This window comes from Staurois parvus, unplaced genomic scaffold (assembly GCF_062004578.1).
Source record: "Staurois parvus isolate SC_StPar_1 unplaced genomic scaffold, SC_StPar_1.0 ptg000562l, whole genome shotgun sequence".
In the NCBI taxonomy this organism is placed as follows: domain Eukaryota; kingdom Metazoa; phylum Chordata; class Amphibia; order Anura; family Ranidae; genus Staurois; species Staurois parvus.
In genome coordinates this window covers 365,808-377,926 of record NW_028318358.1, presented here as the reverse complement: position 1 = coordinate 377,926, position 12,119 = coordinate 365,808, and the positions used below count along the sequence as shown (strand labels likewise).

General features: G+C 36.2%; 1 protein-coding gene across 3 annotated transcripts in view; it reads right to left on the bottom strand.

The window, feature by feature from the left end:
* Positions 1-347: 347 nt before the first annotated feature.
* COL2A1 (collagen type II alpha 1 chain) overlaps positions 348-12,119 on the bottom strand; it is an 81,586-nt gene continuing 69,814 nt past the window's right edge. For all 3 annotated transcript variants that reach the window (XM_089691364.1, XM_089691365.1, XM_089691366.1), the window contains 11 exons: positions 9,935-10,042; positions 9,405-9,458; positions 8,641-8,748; positions 8,500-8,553; positions 7,621-7,728; positions 6,781-6,834; positions 6,576-6,683; positions 6,109-6,397; positions 5,150-5,337; positions 4,759-5,001; positions 348-1,954 (listed from right to left, as the gene is read on the bottom strand). In XM_089691364.1, the coding sequence (XP_089547490.1) occupies positions 1,808-1,954; positions 4,759-5,001; positions 5,150-5,337; positions 6,109-6,397; positions 6,576-6,683; positions 6,781-6,834; positions 7,621-7,728; positions 8,500-8,553; positions 8,641-8,748; positions 9,405-9,458; positions 9,935-10,042 (1,461 nt within the window). In that variant the 3' untranslated portion in view covers positions 348-1,807. The remainder of the gene's footprint in view (positions 1,955-4,758; positions 5,002-5,149; positions 5,338-6,108; positions 6,398-6,575; positions 6,684-6,780; positions 6,835-7,620; positions 7,729-8,499; positions 8,554-8,640; positions 8,749-9,404; positions 9,459-9,934; positions 10,043-12,119) is intronic.

Here is a 12,119-nt window from a genome sequence, read left to right as displayed (position 1 = left end):
CACCCTATTATACTTAAAACACAGCAAAATGGTACCAATGTAACAGCGTCTGAGACATAACAAAATCACACGTTTTTTTCTCCTGAATACTTTTAATGTTTATTTTTTTATATAACAAACCATTTTATAATAGTTGCCTACTTAGGGCCATCCCTTAAACTAACCTGATAAGCAGCACTCTAAAACCAGAACTGCTTGGTCCTTGCTCACAATATTGATTTGGTGTGGGGCTTAGCTTTGTGTTTCTAAAGTTAATGTTTTGTTATTATTGATTCTCATCCTTCAAATATTAAAAGTATAGAGGTGAGACATCACATAGAATTCCATTAAAATAAAAAGCCTGATGATTATTTTTTAATTAAAATTTTTATTTGTGTTGTTTCGTTCTGTCATGAAATATCCCAGATAAGATTAACATCATTCAACAAAGATTACATCATAGGACGGAATTTAATACAAATAAAAAAAAAATCCAACAAAATGTGTTTTATTTTTTTTAATAGAAAAAGCTTTCTATCTTTATTGCGGAAGAGTAGGAGGGGTGGGAAAATGAAAAAAATAAGATACAGTAAGACAATTATTTCACAAGAAAGATTAGTGTTGGTGTTGGGCATGTTCGCTAGCCTACCATGCTGAAAATCAGTATTGCAAAATAAAAAAAAAAAATCTATTTTACATATACAAAATAATACATATTATTTCTTTATCCGTTCTGGTTTTGCTTCCCCCACCCCCTCTGGGCCAAAAATGCCTACCTGTTTGTCCCTTGTCATTTTTGCAGAGAAACTCGGCGATGTTTAGTTTTTTAGGGAAAGGATACAGGGATCAGTAATTCACATACACAATTTGGAAGAATAAAACAACAAAGAAATACTTTTGAATGGCTTTAACCTGAATAAAATAAATCATCCACTTGCCTACTACAATACTGATTTTATTGTCTCTAGCTGCTAAACTTTGGCATTATCCAAGTTCCACCACAAAACAGCAACACTTAAGGTTACCATTCTCAACTCCACTGATTCATCATGATCCTCGATCTTTGATCCATCTCTTTAGTCTTCAACTAAATGGAGAACCCAGAAATATAAGGTAAGCACCTTATCTTGGCAAAACGACTCATGATCTTTCCATCCATGATTCTGTAGCTTCTACTGTATGTTTAGTTCAGCTTCAAAATTACACTTGTGTCTTTCTAGTTTTTTTTTAGTTAGTGTGAGGTAGCTTAAGCCTGGGAAGTTGTAGATTTTGCCCTAAACTTCCTTCATCTTGTACTGGAAATAAAAAACAAAGGGCAGACAAACTCAAAATCCTGGTTCTTTTCTTTGCTATCTACAGTATAATAAAAATAAAAAAGAACAAAGCTCAGATCAACTTGTACTTTCCAAAAAAAGTTATTTTTTATATCAGTTGATGTTACAAAATACAAACTTTTTTACAACAATAGCACCATTTCATTCAATGACACACAGTACTTCTGCTGGTATACACTGTGAGGGGGGGAGGGATGCTTTAAACTGCACTTCGTACATCAGTTTAGGGGAGCCTTCAATCATGCCAGTTAGTGTCACACCTTCACCTGACCCATAGGTCTTACAGGAAGACAATAAATAAATAATACCATGATTTTATTCCGCAGTCTGCCCAGTTCTGGCCTTGCAATACAAAATAAAAGTGTCCAAAATGTAAGCGCGTGGATGAATGGAAATTTGGGGTCGGTTCAGCCATTCAGTGCAGAAGTCCTAAAAGTGATTGGAAAGTACTCAGGTCCTTAGGGTTTTTATTTATTTTATTTACTTTTTGGTTTTTACAAGAAGCAAACTGGGCCAATGTCAACGCCAAATTCCTGATCAGCTCCACCAATATCCATAGGTGCAATGTCTACTATGGGCAGGCGGGAAGTTTTCTGTGTCCTGTATTCAATAACTGTCTTGCCCCATTTGCCAGTGTGTTTCTAGAAAAAAAATATAAAAACAGTGGTTAGTTATTCGCAAGATAAATTAATTGCTAATTAATGCAAAATTGACATTCATCATAACATATAACACATTATATCATGACTTCTGGCATGTGCAGGGGACTATTCCATTGTCTTGATGCAGCTGCACCACTAACCCTGTGCATATTGCTTCTGTAACATGTGTATTCCTGCGCTCAGATAGACATTCAGTTAATAAATAAAGCTGTTGGCACAGGTTATAAGATACAACCCACCTCACAAAATGTAAATCAAAAAGTGCAGAGCTACTCTGTAACATTCAATCAATAAAAATTTATCAAAAAGTGACAGTACAACAATTGTGCTCCTGTAAAAAAAACATCTGAGATGTGTATAGATAGTGCTTTCAGGAATTCCAAAAGGAAAAAAAAAAAAAGAGTGCCCACTAGTCCAATGCCATTGAAGGGAAAGAACACCTCGAAGGTCTGTTTTTTTACAGGAGCACAATTGTTGGACTGTCACTTTTTTATTACTTTTTATTGATTGATTGTTACAGATTAGCTCTGCATTTTTTTGGATTTACATATTGCTTCTGGTATTAGGGTTTTGTATCAAAACCGTTAAAGGTGCATAGTACAGTAAAATTCTGAGAACCTCGGCATGGAAAGTTTCTGGAAAAGCCATTTGCCTAATCCATGGCAATGGTTTAATTTTTATAAGGGCTCAAAATAATATATCTGCAGCCCTAACTGACTTATAATTGTATTGTAAAAGTGTCTTTAAAAGAAGATCTTCCATCGTGCTATAAAAATTTGGGCCAACCAGAAAGTAATATTGTGCTGCAATCTATCTTGTTCCAGCTGAGCCAATTTTGTAAAAGAAAAAAGATGTTTTCTAGATAGATTATCTGTATCTTACTGCACATGGGAACTGTGCTGTTAAAGCTGAACTCCAGGGAGATATTAAATACATAATATAATGAAGCTATGTATTCATTAATAAATCATATGAATGCTTTAAATGTCACTAATGTTTTCTACATAGAATACCTGTATCTTTATACACATGAGAACTGCACCATTAAAGCTGAACTCCAGGGAGATATTAAATAAACAACTGAATCTAGCTATGTAGTCATTAATAAATCATTATATGAATGTTTTAAATGCAACTAGTGTAAGTACCTGAATTTGACTTAGTATCAGCCTGTTGAAATCCCTTATTCATACAGGATGTTGACTTAGATAAAAATAATAATAAAGGTGGAAGGGATTGTACAAGGAACTAATCAAGTGAGATGCATGCAGATATGCTGACAAGGAACAGCCTGACAGGACAAGGGAGCAGAGGGATGTTCCTATTTATTTATTTCAGGTACTTATATAGCACTGTCAATTTACACAACACTTTACACATATATATATATTGAATATTCACATCAGTCCCTAACCCTCAAGGGGTGTACAATCTCAGGTCCCTAACTCACATTCATATACTAGGGCCAATTAACCTACCAGCATGTCTTTGGAGTGTGGGAGGAAATCAGAGCACCCAGAGGAAACCCATGCAAGCACAGGTAGAACATGCAAACTCAATGCAGGAGGCACCATGGTCAGGAATCAAACCCATGACCCATTTACTGCAAGGCAGACGTGCTAACCACTAAGCCACTGTGCCATAGTATGATTCTACTCCTTTACTGTCCAAACAGCAGGCAGAGGGTGGAGAGATGGCACCAGGGTATTATTTAACCACTTTCCCGCCACCCTATAGCAGAAGTACTGTTACAAGGTGGCAGGGCTGCGCAAAATTATGTATGTATATATATATATTTATGTGATTTGCATTTCTGGGTAGGGGGTGCGCATGCCGCTATTGGCAGTTAGGGATGTCAATCACTGGGTTTTTCCCGGCCAGCACTCAGCGTTTGTCGGATAAAGCTGACATGGGAGAGACCTGTGTGAACAACACAGGTCTCTCCTGTCAGCATGGGCATGCTGGTTTGTATCTCTCTGCACAGCATGCCTTCCTAGTAAAACACAGCACACAGTAAAACACACACAGCACACAGTTAACCCTTTGATAGCCTCAGATGTTAACACCTTCCTGCCCAGTGTCATTAGTACTGTGTCAGTGCTTTTTATTAGCACTAATCACTGTATTATTGTCACTGGGGATGTCAGTGGCACTTAGTCAATTCCCACCCAGTGTCAGAATGCCCCCTGCTGTCCCGCTATAAGTCACTGATCGCTGCCATTACTAGTATACAAAAAAAAATTCCAGTATATATATCGCCATTTATAGACGCTATAACTTTCACAAAAAACAATTAATTTAAGTGAATTGGGATTTTTTTCCTAGCAAAGACTTTTTATTGGATATGTTTTATAGAAAAAAGTCAAAAATATTTTTCAAAATTGTTGATTTGTTTTTGTTTATTGCGTAAAAAATAAACAAAAAAGCAGAGGTGATCAAATACCTCTGAAAGAAAGCTCTATTTGTGGTAAAAAGAGGACATAAATGTAATTTATGTACAGCATTGCATGACCGCGCAATTGTCAGTTAAATTAACGCAGCGCAGTAGCGCAAAAATTGGCCTGGTCAGGAAGAGGGGTAAATCCTCTGGAGGGCAAGTGGTTTCCTGTAACCCTTAAAAGTGGTGTCCTGGCTGTGTGTGTAATAGTGCTATATAAATGTACAAAAATACAGGTAAATGGCAGGTAAAGCAGTATCTATTTTTTTTTGTTATTTAAATGTATATCTGGAATTCAGCTTTAACATTTACTGCAGATTTGTGAAATATTTAATTTTACATTTACCTTGCAACCATCTTCCAAGGCATTGTATGTGAATCTACTGCTGCCTTCAGCTCTGATCTCTACATCATTGGAGCCCTGGAGGAGGAGAGCCTTTTTCAGGTTGCCTGATGCCTCATCCATGAAAGCAATGCTGTTCTTGCAGTAGTAGGTGATGTTCTGTGATGCATCCGTGGACAGAAGGCGAAGGAAGGTCATCTGGATGCTGGCAGTGTTGGGTGCTGAGCTGTCATCACCATAACTGAACTGCAATAATAAAGGCAACAAAATTGTTGGTTGGTGAAAAGTTAAATAAAATACTTTCGGTAATTGGAAATGTATCAAAACAATGCTTAAGAGACAACAGTTTTAGTCAGATTTAAAGATGAATATCAACAAAAGAAGCTGTACTTACTTGGAAGCCACCATTGATTGTCTCTCCGAACCAGATGTGCTTCTTGTCCTTGGTCTTGCTTGTCCACCAGTTCTTCTTGGGGATCTTGCTTGGAGTTGGGTATACACATGTTTCTCCAGTTTCCATGTTACAGAAGACCTTGACAGCATCAACTGTGCAGCCCTGGTTGGGGTCAATCCAGTACTCTCCTGAATAAAAAGGAAAGATTCAATAAAATATAATAATGGAAGAAAACATAATTTTCTGAAAATATTTTTCTGCTGTACAGATTAAATGAAAGGTAGGAGACTTATAGGATTCAGTATAGGAATTACACAAACTATATCCTAGAAACATTGGGCATTACATAAACACAATGATCTCAAACAGAGAACACTATGCATAGAGGAAAAAGTCCTGGGGAAGACAGAGCATATACAAAGAAAACAATTTGAAATAAGCCGAAGAAGTATTTTACAAGCCACATTAAAAAACACAAAAAATGCTTTTAAAAAAATTAGCAACATCATTATTTAATAAGGCAATTGAAAGAGCCATGGTGATATGTATAATGGAGGAATCTATTACAATCAATTAAATCTTACCTTACTTTAATGTGGTAACCTGAAACCTGATTAGTTGCCATGTGTTACTACACTCTGCATATCAGCTCTGCTTGTATTGAATAAGCCTGTATGTCTAAAGTCCTAACATTCATACAATGCATGGAGCAAATTCTACTCTTGTAGTTAAAAAATATTTGTTTATATTACAATAGGAAATGATTCACGAAACTGCTTAATTTCCCTATTCTTGATCCAAATTACTGAAAATGTGGATTTACAAGATTTTAGATGCATTGTGGATTGTTAAATGTGGATATCTAACACATCTATAAAAAGGCTAACATGAAAGAAATATTCTTATCACTGACATTTTCTACTGTGTTATGAAAAATGTAGTGGCTGGTTTGCACTTACCGCTCTTCCAATCAGGATGGCACAGTTTCAGGTCACGGCAAGTACGGGCTGGGTTCTTCTTGGTTCCATCTGGACTGCGAATGCTCTCAATTTGGCTGTTCAGCGATTTCAAAGTGGCATCAACCTCAACATCATGCTGGCGGAGATTGCTGGAGGCTTGGTCAGCACGCATGTAACGCAGAGGATCAGGTCCTTTCTCAGGCTGAGACAGGCCAGCAAATGCAGACATATCAATGCCAGGGCCAGGAGGACCGGGAGGACCAGGTGGACCAGGTTGACCAGGAGGACCCTAATGGATTACGGAAGTATAAATTAATAAATGAACTATAAGATGACTGTATTCTATTCTTACTTAATTGTTGCCACATTTATTGCCTACCAAATTAAATAAAACTCTCAAGACAGGTAAAACTTCGGTGCATTTGTATCTACATACCTAGAACAAGAAAAATTTTGTTTGTACTTACAGCAGGACCAGTTTCACCACCACGACCACGTGGACCAGGTGGACCAATTGGACCAGGCAGACCGTTGGAACCATCTTTGCCAGAAGGACCAATGGGACCAGGAGGGCCCTAAACCAATCAAGACACACAAATTGATAATGCTCAGTATGAAAAATAGCAGGGATAATGGTAATAATAATGTAATTTAAGTTAAATTTGCACTTACTCTTGGACCAGAGGGGCCAGCAGGACCAGTAGCACCTTGATCACCAGCAGTACCCTAAATTGTAAATAAAAGTAAAGTTTACATTTAATACATTTAGTACATTTTTACATATGGTACATTTTTGTACTATAGTATATGGTAAACTTGTTGTTTTGATTAAAAATATTGTTTATCTTCTTAACTCTGTCCTTTTGTAGTTTTGCTACCTATGTATGTGTTCAATTGATAGACTTTTGTGCAGAAAAAGAATAATGCGCATACAAAATTAATATATCTGGATTTATGGACAGGTCATTTTTTAAAAGTTGATTATAATTGCTTTGGGCTCACCTGGATAAAACCATACCACTACAACTGCTAACAACAAAGCCTGGAAAGGCTAAAACTTTAACAGTATTTATATGTCTGCCCTTTAAGGGTTCCAGGATTTCTAAACTCACTGCTGAGTAGTGAAACACATTTTATGAATAGAGGATACAGGGTGATGTATAGTGTTTTCCACATATGTTCTTTCTTTATCATGATCAGGATTACAAAAAAATCTTCTTTACAACTAGTTGGTTGCACTCTCTCCTTTATATATGTTAAGCACTGTATCTTTGCTAATACAATGCTGAATGGAGCTGGCTGTTTACAGAACTCAATGAGCCATCACAGCTGAAATGAAACCCTTATCAAATGACTGAGTATGAGATTTTAATAAGCCAAAGGGAGTCTAAAAGTAAGCAGCACCTGTTGTGCTGTCTATTCAATTATCCTGTAGAGCTCTGGGAAATCTTTGTCGTGTACCAAATTACTTTTTGTAAAATAAAAATTGTATACTTTTACAAATGTACTTACAGGAGGTCCAGGCAGACCCTGAAGACCAGTGAAACCTCTGTGACCCTTCTGACCTCTTTCTCCAGACTCACCAGCTTCACCCTTATCACCACGTGGACCTTGAGGACCCTAAAATACATAGTGTGACACCATGAACACTAAGATAGACAAAACACAATATAGGCATGATAACATTTAGAAATTTAATGAACAATTTTATTCTTAATTATGTTATGTTGTAGATGCAGTACTGTTAGTTATTTCACATGTAGTTATGCATGCTTACTTTATTAAATCTGGAAGCTTTTTTATTGGACCAGATTGGACCCAGAGGTAGGCAAGTTTAAACAGACACAAGTCCGTTTACAGTCGCTTGTCCATAGGAACATATGTACCTCCAATTTTTCAAACGGACCTGATCGGATCACCCATGTGAAAGGGGCCTAATACTTTACAATAAACCCATAGTAACAATAAACCAAGCAACAAAGTAAAAAGCATTCCCTATATTACCCTTGGAATATATTCCAGGTCTCTTACACAAACCTATACACATCGATTTTGAAGCTTTAATTAGATACATCCCTTAAGATCTACAAATCATTTGCTGCTTTCCCAAATGCCCCTTTTATAATCCATGCAGGCTACATCTTCCAGTGAAGATGGTCATGATACAATTAGTATTTCTTTGAAACTTGAAATGTCAGTTAGGTATGTGTATAACCAAACTGATTTAATACCTGGCTATACCATAGTTGCATTGAGTGGCTATATTTGGTATGGTTAATTTTAGGGAAAAAAGGGGTGTTACATTGTTATTTTGCTTTAACATGCACATGTGAAACTCTGAAAGAAAAATTAAAAATGACAAAAATCAATAAAAAAACAAACATTACTTACTGGCAGACCACGTGCTCCAGCTGGACCAGATGGACCCAAAGGACCTTGTGGACCCTATAAAAAAAGGTGCAAACAGTTACATGTTAAAATATTTTAGATTAAATATGTGTTTTATATTATTTAATTAAAAAATATACTTACAGCTTCACCTCTATCTCCTTGTTTTCCAGTTGGGCCAACAGGGCCAGGAGCACCAGGGGAGCCAGGTGCACCAGGAGCACCTAGAGGGCCAGTCTCACCTCGGTCACCCTTGAATATTAAAATAAATGGTTAAGTGCCAGTATAAGATTTTGAGTAATAGTTCTGCTAATACCAATAATTGGTATAACCTATTCTAATATTAGGGTTTGTTTCAAGACAAATCTATATTTGAATTTAAAGAACAATTGTTACCCATATGTACAATCACTTAATACACTAAAATCACTAAATACACTATGTAAGGTTCCCATGCCTACACGTATCTCTAGATATCACTGCTGAATTTACCTGTCCTTATATTGTGACGCTAAAAGTAATAATTGTTTTAAGTCATCTGGCATTATTGGCTAAAGAAGGACACAAGAACCTTTCTGCAGTATTGAATTATTAGAAGGAAGACAGCAGCATAAAAATATCCCTCCTCCTATGTAGAATTTAATCCTAATTATCTGTATTTCCAAATGTGTAGTTCTTGAAACATATACAGTATACCTCTGTGGATATGGATTTATTTTGTAAAGCACTGAGCAAACTGTTGGAGCTATATAAATCCTGAATAATAATAATAATAATAAAAGTAAAGGCCCAGGCTATTTACTAACTCAGAGATCTATTAAACAAAATTAGTGCAGAATCACCACTAATTGGTCTACCCTCATACTGTTCCTGAAGGTTTTCATAGAGAGTTAAAGTCACAGCCTCACCTTCACACCAGTAGAGCCATCACGGCCAGGAGGACCATCAGATCCAGGGTTTCCCTAATTAAAAGATCCAACAATTTACACATTGGAAAAAAATGAATTACAATTATATTTGCACTGTGTTTATGTAAGTTCCTGGACTAACACGTGTTTCTTAATAATTATGTATGACCTTTCTTCAAAACAAGTCCAGTTGTGCATTGAATGAAAATGATCCTTTATGGCGTGTACAATTACTATCAATACCCACTAAATGTATGTAAATGTTTTTGAAGCAACACCCGTGATTCTAATTCATGAAAACATGTCTACTCTAATATGCTTTGCATAGAATGTATTATCTGCTAGAATATGAACCTACAATTTTACATGTATTTTAATATGAAGAACTATAGGCAACAATTAATAAGAATAATTTATATTATTTGAAAAGTATTGAATGTTGCTGTTATATATTTGTTCTATAAATATACATTTTACAAACTCGGAACTGCATTATAAATATTTATTTATTAATAATAAACAGAACTTACTTCACGTCCAGGCTCTCCAGAAGGTCCAGTCAAACCAGGTGGGCCAACAGGGCCAGGGGGTCCACGGTCCCCAGAACCTCCTGAGCTTCCTTGTTTACCAGGCTCACCCTAAAAAAGCAATTGTGATCATGAAAATGATGCAGAAAGAGACTAGTAAACGTGAAAAATAACTGTGGCAAATTTAAGGTCTCCAGCCATAATGACTTCCATGTTCTCAATAAGTAAGCAACATGATTAGAAGCTGAGAACAACAGTGGGTACATAAGTAATTTGATTTATAAGATCTATGATCGCTATAGTTGATTCGAACAGGTTGCCATAACCCAAAATTGTACATTTTTAAATTTTCATTCTATCGTAATATAATATGACTGCCGAGGGAGAGTGCTGCCATCCTGCGTGGAATCAATTGACATCCTCCCAGGATTGTGCCTCACGCATGCCCCACGGACTATGCTGCAGTGCAATCTGTCATCCACTGTGTCCACCGGAAACAGTGGATGACAGATCAGTGTACTGGGCCTCTGCCGGTACCTAGTGATTGCTGTGACCAATCAGAGCAGATCACATGACAATTGTATGCAGTGGATGGCTAACATTCATTGCGTACTATTTTGTTGATCTCTGTGATTTGTCACAGTGATCACATGGTACAGACAAGGCCAATCACAGCCCATCTGTACTGAATTTCATTCAGACAAAAATGGTTGCTTATAACAGTGATTATCATTGTTATAAGCAATCATTGTGTGTAAAAAGAAAAAAATCCTGATCACCTCCCCAGAGTAGTACAGTGTTACTATGGTATTGTATTGCTCTGATCACAGTATGTAAAAAATCGTAAAAACAAATTTAATAAGAAAAGAAAAAAATTGAAGGAAAATTATTAAAAAAACAAATTTTAACATGCTCTCACTATTCAGTATCATTGATCACAATCATACCAGTTATATGATGATGCTGCACTGCACTGTTGACAGTATGTAAAAATAATTGTGAAAAAAAACATTCTTAATTTTTTTTTTTTTTAAATTGTGACAAAAAAATTACAACTTCAAAAAACTTGGCATGCTGCTTACTAAATACTTTGGACTGTCTACTTTCCAAAAAAGGAGTCATTTGTGGAGGGAATAGTACTGCCCTGGCATATTCAGGCCTCAAGAAAGAGATAGGCCATGAGTACATCAGGTTTGATCGATTTTCAGACATATATACCATAATTTGTGGACTCTATAACTTTCCTACAAACTAAATAATATACACTGATTTGGGTTATTTCCACCAAAGAAATGTAATATTATACATTTGGCCTAAATTTACAAAGATTATTTATTTGCAAAATATTATAAGAAAAAATGTTGATTTTTTTTTTCAAAATTGTAGGTCTTTTTTCCTTTATTTAGTAAAAAATTAAAAAGCCAGTGGTGTTTAAATGCCACCAAAAGAAAGCTCTATTTGTGTGAATGAAATGATAAAAATTTCATTTGGGCACAGAGTTGCATGACCGTGCAATTGTCATTCAAATTGTGACAGCCCTGAAAGCTGAAAATTGGCTTGGGCAGAAAGTGGGAGAAAGTGCCCAGTATTGAAGTGGTTAAAGAAGAACTAAAGACAAAACTTGTTTTCATTTTGGAGTACTGCAGAGTTATAACCCTTGTCAGCTTTTTTTGCAATCTGTGTCCCATTGTAGAGATTTTCTTTTACTGTTTTTTGGTGCTTTTTGCAGAAACGTACAACACTCCATTTAATATGGTTTCCTATAGGACCTGTTCACATCTATGCTTTTCTCAGCTGCTGTGTTTAAGAAAAGGTCAGGGACTTTTTTAAATGCAAAATGGTGCATTTTGGTTCACTAAGGGAGATGCTGCAGAAAAGCATGTAGTGTGTTTTCGGCGCATTTTGCATTTTTTTTAAATCTACCCAACAACAAATTGGCCAAAAAAACATACAAAATACAAAACACATTAAAAAACACTTGAAAAATGCATGTGCAAAAATGCAAACAGCACTGCAGAAACAGATCAAAAGCAAACTGCATAGGTGTGAACCAAAGCTTACTGTCTGAAAGCCAAAACAGAAAGTGAAAGGAAATCCCTGCAAAGTGAGGGAATTCCTGGGTGTTGCCAGGGTCACTAGAACTAGTGTGCCCAAAGAAAGATTTTCCTTTCATTCCTGTTCTGGTAGC